Source organism: Borostomias antarcticus (genome assembly GCF_949987555.1).
Source record: "Borostomias antarcticus genome assembly, chromosome: 2".
Taxonomy (NCBI): domain Eukaryota; kingdom Metazoa; phylum Chordata; class Actinopteri; order Stomiiformes; family Stomiidae; genus Borostomias; species Borostomias antarcticus.
Genome location: NC_140235.1, coordinates 2,933,384 through 2,945,883, shown reverse-complemented (window position 1 = coordinate 2,945,883; position 12,500 = coordinate 2,933,384). Strand labels below are relative to the sequence as shown.

Below are 12,500 nucleotides of genomic sequence, written 5' to 3'. Positions count from 1 at the left end.
AGCTCATCTAGAGTTGACAGCATAGTCTTCCTCCCCAAAGAAAGACCAATTTTTTTTTTATTTTTTTTTTTATTTACACTGTTTTACATTATGCTATGTTTTTTTTAGGTTGTTTATCTTCAAATGTGATTGTAAGTTAACTGCTTTGTGTTATTTCTGGTAAAGCCATAGACATACAGGTCCCTGCTCTGCTCCTTGGGCCTCTGCCTCCTCGGTCGGAGGATCAGGCTGGCCCTGAGGTAATTTCATCATTCAAGATTCAAGAGATTTACTGTATGTCACATCCATATCATGTTCTAACTCATCATAATGCTCACTTAACTGCTAATATAATTCACTTAAAGGGCAGGTTTGGAATTTAGCATAATAAGCCATGTCGTAAGGTTATTTATGATCATATACAACGGCTGATATCAAAGTTTCATTAAACGGTGCACTCTCGAGATATAGCCTGTCACCGCTAACACACTCAATGGATCCATAGTTGCATCTAGACAAAATCCTTCAAAAACACTTTGGCTTTGTTCTCAATACAAATCAATGGATATAACATGATCAATAAAACCCGATCGGAAGCATACTTTGTGGCGATTTTTTGGTCAGAACATCAACGGACACCAGTGACCACTCGGTGAGTTTCCTGTCTTTGAAGTAGATTGTGTCTATGCACCTATGGATCCATTGATTGTTTTAGCGGCGACGGGCTATATCTCGAGAGAGCACCGTTTGACGAAACTTTGATATCGGCCCTTGTATATGATCGTAAATAACCTTACTGTATAACATGACTTATAATGCTTAATTCCGAACCTGTCCTTTAATTATGAATGTAATAACATATTCTCTCTTTCTCTCTCTCCCTCTCCGCTTTTGTTGTTATTACTTAAATAAAAAATAAAAACTTCACACATCTGTTCTCCTCCATATGTATAGCGGGGGGGTTGGGAGGGGGGGCAGAGCTGCAAGCCACCGACGTGCCGAATAAGGACCGCTATGCATTTTGGTACACCGGTACGCTAGCAATGTTTATACTGTACAATCTCCCTATGCTATCTACTGTATCTGGAATCCTTATGTTTCTACACAATGCAAACAACAGCCTCCCATTGTGGAATAGAATGACAAGCATCCTCACTCCACCCCCCTCCCATAGACCTTTCCTATTCAGGAAGTCCCGCCCCCCAGTTACTGTTGCTATGCCCCACAAGCTAAGTTAATAAAATGTTTACTGAGCAGCACATGCCTGATGATTCTCTCAAGGATTCCAGACAATATTGCTGAATGTTAATGCCACTATTATGCCAAATGCCACTGCTTTGTCTAAGAGAGTTCTACAGAAAGGTCTGAACTATTACACAAGGATATATCCATGACATTTGGATTTTCGGGCGGAGCAGGTGACAACACATTAGTTGATGCTAGGTGAGCACGGCATAGACGCATCACAAACTCCAGATTGAAACTCATCAGGACAAAATCATGGAGTCTTACTGCACATGTAAAGCAGGGTGAGTAAGTCATTGACATCCATTCTTAGAAAATAAGTGAGAATGATATGTTAACTATTAGCTAATTAGCTACTGTACATCAACCTAACGTTACTACTGTAGCTTTGTATCTTTTTGTGTTGGTGCTGCTGTAAACTGATGTGTGGAGGGAGTGGTGGAGTATCATGTAGCTTGTTTTCTTATAACGTATATTATATTTCTTATACAGCAGCCTGCAGGCCGGTTTTCAGTATGCTATAAGAACCATTTTCTTCAAACTAATGTCTTATCTATGAACACAACGCGGAACACGCTTTGTTTGTGGGACATCAGAGGCGTGGTCTTAAGAAATCAAGCAACCTTATTGGTTATTATTCTCCGCGTGATTGACAGGTGGGAAAAGTATTCCCCTCCATTCCACTTGCATGCGGCTGTCGTGCGAGCGTCGCCGCCGTAGGGAACTCACCATAATCTGTGTTCTCTGGTTCCCAGCAGTTTGAAGGCCAGAAGTAGGGAGTCTGAGGAGAGAGACACAAAGAAAGAGAGAGAAGAGAGAGAGAGAGAGAGAGAGAGAGAGAGAGAGAGAGGAGGAAAGAGCGAGAGAGAGAGAAGCGGAGGAAGAAAGACAAGGCAGGTACAGCGCTTGGTTACTGTGCTCAGTAACAGTGTTGTAATATCGCTGCAGAGCTCATGTGAAGAGCCCCTGTAGCTACAGCTTCTTATCCTGGCTCAGGACAGCTGTTACACCCTTGAGCGCCAGACTTTAGTGACCACAGTAAAACATAGAGCCACGTCAATGGATGATGTGTCAAATCAAAAGCAAGTAGGCGGCTTTGGGTAAGCGCTCAAAGATACATGGATCGTACTCCCTCTTTGGCGGTACTGTAAGGATCGGGTCAGGTTAGATGTGAGGTTTATATAGAGCTACTGTACATGTAGTAGAGCTACGGTCGGGGAAAATATTGCACACACGGCGAGCACGGAGAGACGCAGGAAGAGCTTCTTTCCACCTGAATAACTATCTTACGTATAGTACCACTACACTGTATGTACAGTACCACTATAACTAGTGGATCAGAATATCTAGTGTATATAACATAATCACATGCACATTTCAATAAACCTCACCACCCCCTGAGATTATTTATTATATATAATAATTATATAGCTACAGTATACAGCATGTACATAACACACCCATGCACCCTCCGGGTTATTTATTTATGTATTCATTTATTTATGTATTTATTTATGTATTTATTTATGTATTTATTTATATCCATATACAGTATATACAGTAGCATGTACATAATCCATCCAGACCAGTATCTATCTTATCTTAATCTTTATACAGTATAGAAATGGTGCTTCTTGTGCAATTTGTAAATTGAGTATTGGAGTTTATCTGTATTGAGCATAATCTTCGGTCGGCAACATTTCACTGTGACTGTACACCGTACATTACGGTAAATGTGATATTTCACTGTGACTGTACACCGTACATTACGGTAAATGTGATGAATAAAGGAACCTTGAATCAAAATAACTGAGGGTGTGTTTGATTTGATTTGTCTGTTATGTGGAACTTAATGGACTGGTCCATTGGTTGTGTTGCACTGGTTAAGACAAATACAAGCCCATCCCAGTATTTGCCAATAGTAACTCAGGTCTGATGTACTGTATAGAGTATCTATGCACGTGTCATTGGGATTTATTGGCCGGTCGTACCTGAAACCTGTAGAAAGTGCCGTCGTCTTTGAGTGTGAGGACATGGTCTGAGATGGGGAAGAAGTAGCCGTGCGCTGCCATCAGGGTGCCCAGGTGAAGGGCCTCCACTGGAGAGCACACACACACACACACACACACACGTTCCATTTACACCTCAGTATACTTAATATTCCCACTGTCGCCTTGCAGTGCCGGCTTTCTCTGCGTGCACACACCCACTCACACAAACACACACACACACACACACACAAACACACACACACACACACAAACACACACACACAAACACACACACACACACACACACACACACACACACATATTCACACACTTCTCCCTCTCTGGAGAAAATATTCTGACCATTTACACCATTGTCAAACCTCCAAATTAAAAAAAAGAAAAAAAAAGAAACCCATTATGTCTTCATTAGTCTTCATTAGTCTCAATGAGACCCAGGAGAGTTCTTTCGCTGATCCACTACATTAGCTACGCTAACTATGTTACTGCATGCTGCAGACCTCTCTATGGGTCTGGGACACTCATGCAAAAATCTGGTGCTCAAATCCTGGCAATTCATTGGTTCCACAGGAATCCCTGCAACACCAATCAGTAACGACTTTCGCGATCAGGCGTTTCCACCCATAGACATGCCCCGCCCATCTAACCTGGGCTATGACCCGTCACTCTTTCAATTTTGAACCGTTGACACGCCCTCAGAACACCAGCTTGGGTGGTGAAGTGGCCCAGACTCTATTATGTAGTATACAGACTCTATTATGTAGTATACAGACTCTAGTATGTAGTATACAGACTCTATTATGTAGTATACACTCTATTATGTAGTATACAGACTCTATTATGTAGTATGCGGAATGCAGCGATTCAACGTAATATTTGAGTCTGGAGAGGGACTATGTCTTCATTATTGTAAGGATTATTAAAAGCCCAAAATCCTAAAGGATGCATTTCCATAAAGTGCTGTTGAAAGTTATTTATCACACCCCATAGCAGCAGTAACTTCCAGGAGCAGACTTATTAAATTCCAGGAGCAGACCTATAGCCATGGGAGATAGTTCCCAAATTAATATGCTATGACTAGAACACTATTTGTATACTCTGCTGATATTTATGTCTTTAGCCCATATTTATTGCTCTGTAATAAACAGACATTCCCCAGGAGCTTGCTCGATCGTCTCGTTGAGAGAGGTCAGGGAAGAATTTTTACAGCTCACTTTTCTGGCCTGAAACTGAGTTTTTTTGCCTCCCTCTGGAATATGTAGGGGTGGGACCTATTCCCACCCCCCCATTGATCTCTGTAAAGCGCATTGTGTTGCCTCTGTATATGAAATGCGCTATACAAATAAAGTTTGATTTGATTTGACAATATGCCCTCAACTGCTCTGTCTTCGTTATCTACTGTGGGGCTTTTCAAAATGAAATTACTTTCTGCTTGGTTTTCTGGGTTGATTTGTGTTTTTTTGACAGAGACCGTCCAAATCAACCAATCCCATGAGTCAATCAGATTGTCCAATCACAGCTCTGCTCTTTTTACTGTCAGCTGTGATTCAGATGAGGCCTTGATAAATGTATTGTGCCCTCAGCTGAAGTGTTTTCTGGAGAACAAAACACAGACATACACACACACACACACACTGCGCGCGCCCACACACACACACACTGAGCGCGCCCACACATACACACACACACCCACACACACACACACACACTGCCCGCGCCCACACACACACACACACACACTGAGCGCGCCCACACATACACACACACACACGTGCAAACATACATTGTCAAGGATTGTTGAGTCAGCTTTGTGTTAGAAAGTGGACAATATGTCATTCACGCAGGTGAATCAAGCTCTCCATACTGACATGCATACGCGCACTCACACACACACACACACACACACACTAACACACACACACACACACACACACACACACACACACACACACACACACACACACACACACACACACACACACACACAAAGGGGTCTTTGTGCTTTTGTTGTCCTTGGCCATCATGGCAGCCAGTTCTGCAGGCTGGCTTACAGAAGAGATGAACACTTTGTCTGTTGCACTTTCTGTCCGACATTGAAACACCTCAACCTCCATCACATGATGCTTCTACTGCTCTGCTGTTCTGTTCTACTGTTCTACTGCTGCTGGCTAACACCATGACAGCCAATAGCATGAGCGTGAAACTAGTGAGGTTATATATGCTCTCGTTAGTTCCTCACAGAACCTGGGATAACTTCTCACATGGACTAACGTTCAGCATAAAGACAGACATCCAGGAGAACGTTACCTTGGTCTTCAATGTTGAGGTTTTTGATCATCCACTGTACAATATCAGAACCTGGAGAGAGAGGGAGAAGAGTGTGTGGATTAACACAGTGCACAACACTAGGCACCTTTACGTGGAGCCTAATAATCTGATTAGAACAGGTTTAAAAACCCAAACTGAATAAAAATGCTCCATATAAATACCTCAATCCGAATAAAAAGACCCAGACCGATTGAAATGTCAATAGGTTGCAGAGGAGTGGTGTAAACCTTTTCATAAACCGAATCATGTAAACGATGAAACAGATTATTCTCTGGCTGTGTTCTTTCTGCGCATGCTCTCTGTCAAAGGGCGCATACTTCTACTGAGTTATGTTTATCAGTATACTGCACTGTAACTTTTATTCATGTATTCTATTTGTCCTGCTTTTTGTTTTAAATGTCTATAATGTCTTGCTTTTTGTTTTAATGCTTTTAATTTGTCATGCTTTTTGTTTTAAATGTCTATTATGTTTTGCTTTTTGTTTTAATGCTTTTAATGTCTCATGTAAAGCACCTTGAATTGCCCTGTGGCTGAAATGTGCTATATAAATAAACTTGCCTTGCCTTGCCTACTGCGGGTAAATTGCTTCCAAGCAGAACTGGACCACAGTAGAGCATTTGTTTTTAATCCAAACGCAGAACTGAACATTATTGGACGCCTAGAAGGCAGTCAAATAAGGAATAACAAACTATTTAAACAAATCAACAAAACATCCAGTAGGAGAGTCAGCTGTTATCAAGCCATCGCTTCATTAAGAGTCCCACAATAACAAACAGATATCCATTAGCAAAGTTTTGACTTGAGCTTCCGTAACCATAGTAACTCCCTCACTCCTGCCTGTGTGCGCATGTCACACAGCTTTTCTGATTTCATGCATCGGCGCATATAAACAACAACGTATTAGATCACATCTCATGTAAACAGTCGCCCCGATATCTTCAATTGGATTGAATTGAATAAGAAGTGTGCATGTAAATGCAGTTAATGACTAAAGGATATTGGGAAAGACAAAAGGCAAAAGACATTTTCTGCAAAATGAACTTACACTCCAGGATCTAGTCACTCTAAATGAATTTAAAGAAATGTTATAGAAATATATAGATACGGACTCTTGATAATTGTAATTGTTTTCATTGAAATAGGATGACATGGCTTCCCTGCACTTTAACTGTATGGCACTTTTGAGCTGATCTATTGTTTTTAGTGTGTGAGTGTGTATGAAACTGCACTGCTGCCATTCTTGATCAGGCCGCTCTTGAAAAAGAGATTTGAATCTAAATGGGTCTAGACCTGGTTAAATACTCTAAAGGTTAATGAAGCCTCTTTTCGCTTCAGCTCCTTGTGCTTAGGCCTTCTCCCTCATGCAGATTTCATTAAGGCATGTGGGTGGCTAATTGGCTCCCCAGCACCAAAAAAACACATATAACTGCCTGTCCCAAAACATCTAGCTCTCCTCACAGACACCCCCAACCACCTACCTAGGGGTGGACTGGGTGGAAGACCCCTGGCCCCGTTGTGTAACCTTCTAGCAAATGTGTTTATGAGATTACATCCTCTGCTCTGGAGGCAGCCTCACTTCCCTGCTCAACAACAAGGTTCTCTCTCTGCAGCCATTATGAGTCTCTCCCTCTCGGGTGGATGTGTGGATAAGAGACGAGGAAGGAGAGATATGATGAGTAGAGAGAGGAGGGATGGAGCGTGATATTCCACGGCCCTCCCTCCCTCTCTCTCTCTCTATCTCTCTCCCTCTCTCGCTCTCTCCCTCTCTCTCTCTCTCTTTCTCAATCCCTTTGACGACTCCTGAAATCTTGTCATAATATGTCCAAGCGCTCGCCTGTCAGGATTAATACACAAGGCTCTGCCATCTTATTGGTCAGAGGCAGTACTGGTGCATAGCCATACGCGATTAATCATGGATTAACATCATTAATACGGCCACAAATCTTCACACCCTCAGCGATGACCCACTTTCTGAGAGAGCTTAATGAGATGCGTGAGGTAATCCGCGACAGGTCTATTCTCGGAATAGATTAACATCATAACATGGACTCAATGTGTGTAATGGGGCGGGATGTAGCTCAGGAGGTAGAGCGGCAGGCTGGGGATCGCAAGGTCCCAGGTTCGATTCCAGCTTCTGGAGTGTTCTGAAGTGTTCTTGAGCAAGACACTGAACCCCGAAATTGCTCACAAGTTGGTGCAGTACTTCGTAGGTTTTCTGTGTTCAGAAGGGTTTCTCCCCCTTTGACATCTCCTGAAAACTTGTCAGGTAATCTGCGTCTAGTCTATTCTCGGAATAGATTAACATCATAACATGGATGGCCCTCAATGTGTGTATTGGGGCGGCACGTAGAGCTGGGGTTTCCCCCATAAAGAACCCAATACGAAACAGATCAGGACAGGAGCAACCGGTTGGCCCCCAGGTGCGTCCCCGGCATGTGAACACAGCAATTGCTCGCGGTTCAGGAACAAATGAACCAGGCTGACGCCGCACCTACAGTGGGTGGTCTCAGCCCGCTTGGCATTCATTTGCAGTGAGAACGTACGTTACCCACAGACCGATACAACTCATCGTTGTGCCCTGCTGATCTTTGATAGACAATCGGAAGATGAGTCGCAGTCGTGGATCAATCAATAGCACATTGTTCTCTAGTCATAGTCGTGATGCCTGCTCAAACTGGATATGTTGTTGATATACCGAACATTGGTAGGCTATATGAACCAGAGATGACCAATCAACGCTATTATACATGTACGCCACTGATGCTCAATTTTCGATTACAGGTCGAAAGGATTTCCAGAAATCCAAACTTTTGACCAATCCAAAATTTTGACCAATCACAAAACTGTTTACAAGCATGTGGTGTTCAGAGCGTATCCAGAACCAGAGCAGACCCAGATATCGTTTGCTCTGTCCATACTGTTGTGTGAATACGATTCGAGCGAAGGTCCAAGTGCTATATTGTAACATATCATTCCCTGAATCGGAACATAACCACGCATAACCATCTGGCAATTTTCTACAGCTAATTTGCAGCCTTAGAGATCCAAATGAGCTTTCTATTTCCCGTGTGGTGTCCCTTCCTACTTTATTTTGTTGCTGAAACCTGAGATGCAAAGTGAAATGATTAAGGGTAAGTGGTAAACATATTAAGCAAGCCTTCACCTGAAAATACGCTTGGGATCTTGGATAAAAAACTTTTAACCGTGCGGATAGGAATTCCATTCTTGTCGTCTTGCATGCGGGCTATCACATCCTCCATCTGCAGAGAGAGAGAGAGAGAGAGAGAGAGAGAGAGAGAATGCATGCCAATTAACAGAAACAATGTGCTCAAATATGGTTCGTCAGTGCAGTATAAGGAGACATATTGTACAACTCAGTTGCCTAACCTAGAAGCAAGGTTTTTGCTTGTACTTGACATCCATCAATACAATATCAACACAATCAAACACAACACTCAGAATATCTCAGAATGCAGAATAGTATCTGGCCATTTATTCCCAGAGGAGTGTGTCATGTTTTGGAGTGATCCATCATTTCCCACTACAGTACATCGCAGTCCTATCTACCCTGCAGTGTGTGAGTCACGCCGTCAGGCGTCCAATCAGACGAGGATGTGACACGGAGAGGGACGTATCCAGCAGGCCAGGCCAGCTGACAGGCATCACCGACGCTGAGATACACACGGTCTCTCCGGGAAGGGGGGTGGGGTGGGGGGGGGGCACAGTGACCGCACTTGCCGGAACAGACAGAATGGAGAGGAGAGGAGCAAATGAGGGGAGAGGGGAGGAGAGAGGAGAGGAGAGAGACGAGGCAGGGGAGGGGAGAGTGGAAGAGGAACATGGCCCGGATACGTCAGCCTTCACGGATGGATGCCAAGAGATTTCCCAAACCTCCTCCCTCTGGCATGAATAAATACTGAGTAAAAATATCACACGCACACACACACGCACACACACACACACACACACACACACACGACTGGCTGCTCTGTATCTGCCTTGTTTCTGCTCCATAGACCACAATGCACTGCTCTCTGAGCTATTGGAGAACACCTTGGGAGTTTGTTAGGGTTGATTATACCAGCTGCCCTTGTGAACAATGATGTTCATTGCGCTGGAGTACTACCTCATCACCCTGCCCTCACTGTCTTCATACAACAGTTATACCCTTTTATAGTTATCTGTCTTGAAAGGAATAATGCAATCAAGCGGGTTGTGTTCAAATGTGTTTTAAACATAACTAGATTTCCTGTTTCCTGTGGTCATATTTGCAGGATACGTGGGTAGAATACAGTAAGCTGACAGCCTGAGGGTACAAGTTTGCCCGGCTCCAATCATTTATATGGGAGGGCTACAAGAAGGTCAAACACTACGCTATATACACTATCTGTCTGACCCCCCTCGACCCCAAGGGGCCCCACTAATTTAGCTTAGGGATTTGCATATCCTGGACCCTGGGGGTTTTTCTCTTTCCCTATCAGCCTGAGACAGCCTTGCATGTCTCTAACCTTGCTAACAGGGCATCATTTCAATCGGCCTCCTGCGACGCTTAGTCACAGTGACGACAGAGCCCCTCTGCTCGCCGGCTGTTGTCAACAGCTGTCAAGAGGCTGCGACCAACAGGTGGACCGCCATCACTAATTTACAGTTGACTCATGAAGAGCATTTCTCTCGCCCGCCGGCCGCACTCTGCGACTGAGGGAAGCACTCGTTCAAAGTCGATTAGTTTGACGAGTCGCCGAGAGAGCGGCCAGGACAACAGTGTGAGAGTGGATAACACGCCCCCCCCCCCCCCCGCACGCCGCCTCCCCCTCCCGCACTCGGCACCGCTACGGGAGCGCCAGATGTGTGGGTCTCAACGAAGGTTCTGCGTGTCGCGAGGAGGAGAGGAGAGGAGAGGAGGAGAGCACTGGAGGAGAGTGTGAGGAGGAGAGGAGGAGAGGAGAGGAGGAGGAGAGCACTGGAGGAGAGCGTGAGGAGGAGAGGAGGAGAGGAGGAGAGTGTGAGGAGGAGAGGAGGAGAGGAGGAGAGTGTGAGGAGGAGAGCACTGGAGGAGAGCGTGAGGACGAGAGGAGGAGAGGAGGAGAGTGTGAGGAGGAGAGGAGGAGGAGAGCACTGGAGGAGAGGAGGAGAGCGTAAGGAGGAGAGGAGGAGAGCGTAGGAGGAGAGGAGGAGAGGAGGAGGAGAGCACTGGAGGAGAGGGTGAGGAGGAGAGGAGGAGGAGAGGAGGAGAGGAGGAGGAGAGGAGGAGAGCGTGAGGAGGAGAGGACGAGAGGAGGAGGAGAGGAGAGGAGGAGAGGAGGAGAGGAGGAGGAGAGGAGAGGAGGAGAGGAGCTCTTTCCCCGGTGCCATCTGCCGATATTCCGCAACCTCTCGGCAGATGAGTTTCGTGTGTGTTGGCTGTGCCGCATGAATCAGTCAACGCCAGGAGTTCAGGAATGAGTAACGCGCTGCTGATCTGTGCCAACCACTTCGCCAGACACTTCAGAGAGCTCTGGGAGCGTGGATGGGCCATCTTTTAACTGAGCTATTGCCTAATGAACTGCATCAGCAGTAATTGCACTTCATTTCTGAAATATTGAACCAAACAGCTTTTTGTTTTTCATGCTAGAATGCAGCTTGTTTTTTTCACCATGCCTCTTTTTATGCATTTCTCAGAAATTAAACAGATTAAATTCTGCAAAATATGGCATTTGGTATGATTTTAATACTTTGGTACCATATTCACACCTGAAACAATACATTTAAAAAGTGGTGTTATGTATTGAAGAAAAAGTGATTTTAAGGGGCATCTACAGTATTGAGCCTCTTAGCCTCTCGTAGTGTGCTGGACTAGGACTGACTGCTGGGGAAACAACTCAGAAACATAATCTGAAAGAACCTAATTTACGCAGAAACGTTTCATGAATGTTTTATAAACACAACCCTTCTCGAACCCAACCTTTAATCGTCTGTTGACAGGAGACGCGCCCCTAATTCCTACTGTAATTCCCAAGAACATCTCCACGGCACCCTTGTCCGACAGTTCAATTCAAGAGTAATTCAAGGCCGGCTTAGTCAGTATTCATCTCTCTGATGACTGCACACAGAAAAAAACAGGAAATGAAAAAATAAATCCGCTCTTATCCTCGTCCTCCTCCTCCTCCTCCTTTCTTCCTCCCCCTCCTCTGTTGTGAACGGGCGCTCTACGTGGCACAGCTACAGACGACGGAGGAGGGAACCCGATCGCTCGCCGCGATCTGAGGATCGGACGCGGCGCCCCCCCCCCCCTCCTCCCCCTCCCCCCCCCTCCCCCCCGTGGCGGCACTAAACTGTCGGCCCGCCCGCTTTCATGTGCGGAGTGGACGGCGTGCGCTCCTCCTCGCCGGCGTGAGACGTTCTGGCGCCGCGTGGCGCTTCAAAAGGCTGGCTCCGCCCCCATCGGTTTTGAGCGGACTCGTTCCAAAAACGTATTATTAACTGGGGGAAGTGGAGATCTGCATATTATTAAAGGCTAATTAGTATCTGGCTAAACCGACGTACGCTTACTCGACTTTCCCATTTAGATCTAATTATGAAGAGCACAGTGACATAACTGTATAATTCTAAGCAACAGTTTAAAAGCTTTATACCTCTTATTAGATTACCCTTGTGTCTATACTGTAGCAGAGAAATCCATCAAGAAGGCTTTCAGTAATATATTGTTATGCTACATGCTCCTATACTGTACATTACTCAAGCTAAGTAATATGGAGTAATTGATTACTCATTTCCAATGGAGCGTTATAGAAGTGTGTGTGTGTGTGTGTGTGTGTGTGTGTGTGTGTGTGTGTGTGTGTGTGTGTGTGTGTGTGTACACACATACACGCATGATCTAGTAAGATTTGAACAAGCAACCCTTCGTGGTACACGTGACAGACACACAGACACACCTACATACACACACACATACATACATAC

General features: G+C 44.9%; 1 protein-coding gene across 1 annotated transcript in view; it reads right to left on the bottom strand.

Moving 5' to 3' along the window:
* rgs7a (regulator of G protein signaling 7a) overlaps window positions 1–12,500 on the bottom strand; it is a gene marked incomplete at both ends in the record, with an annotated part of 63,664 nt that overhangs the window by 18,988 nt on the left and 32,176 nt on the right. Inside the window, 4 exons of the mRNA XM_084457012.1 lie at window positions 1,954–2,005; window positions 3,216–3,322; window positions 5,541–5,591; window positions 8,725–8,821. Of these exons, the coding sequence (XP_084313138.1) occupies window positions 1,954–2,005; window positions 3,216–3,322; window positions 5,541–5,591; window positions 8,725–8,821 (307 nt within the window). The remainder of the gene's footprint in view (window positions 1–1,953; window positions 2,006–3,215; window positions 3,323–5,540; window positions 5,592–8,724; window positions 8,822–12,500) is intronic.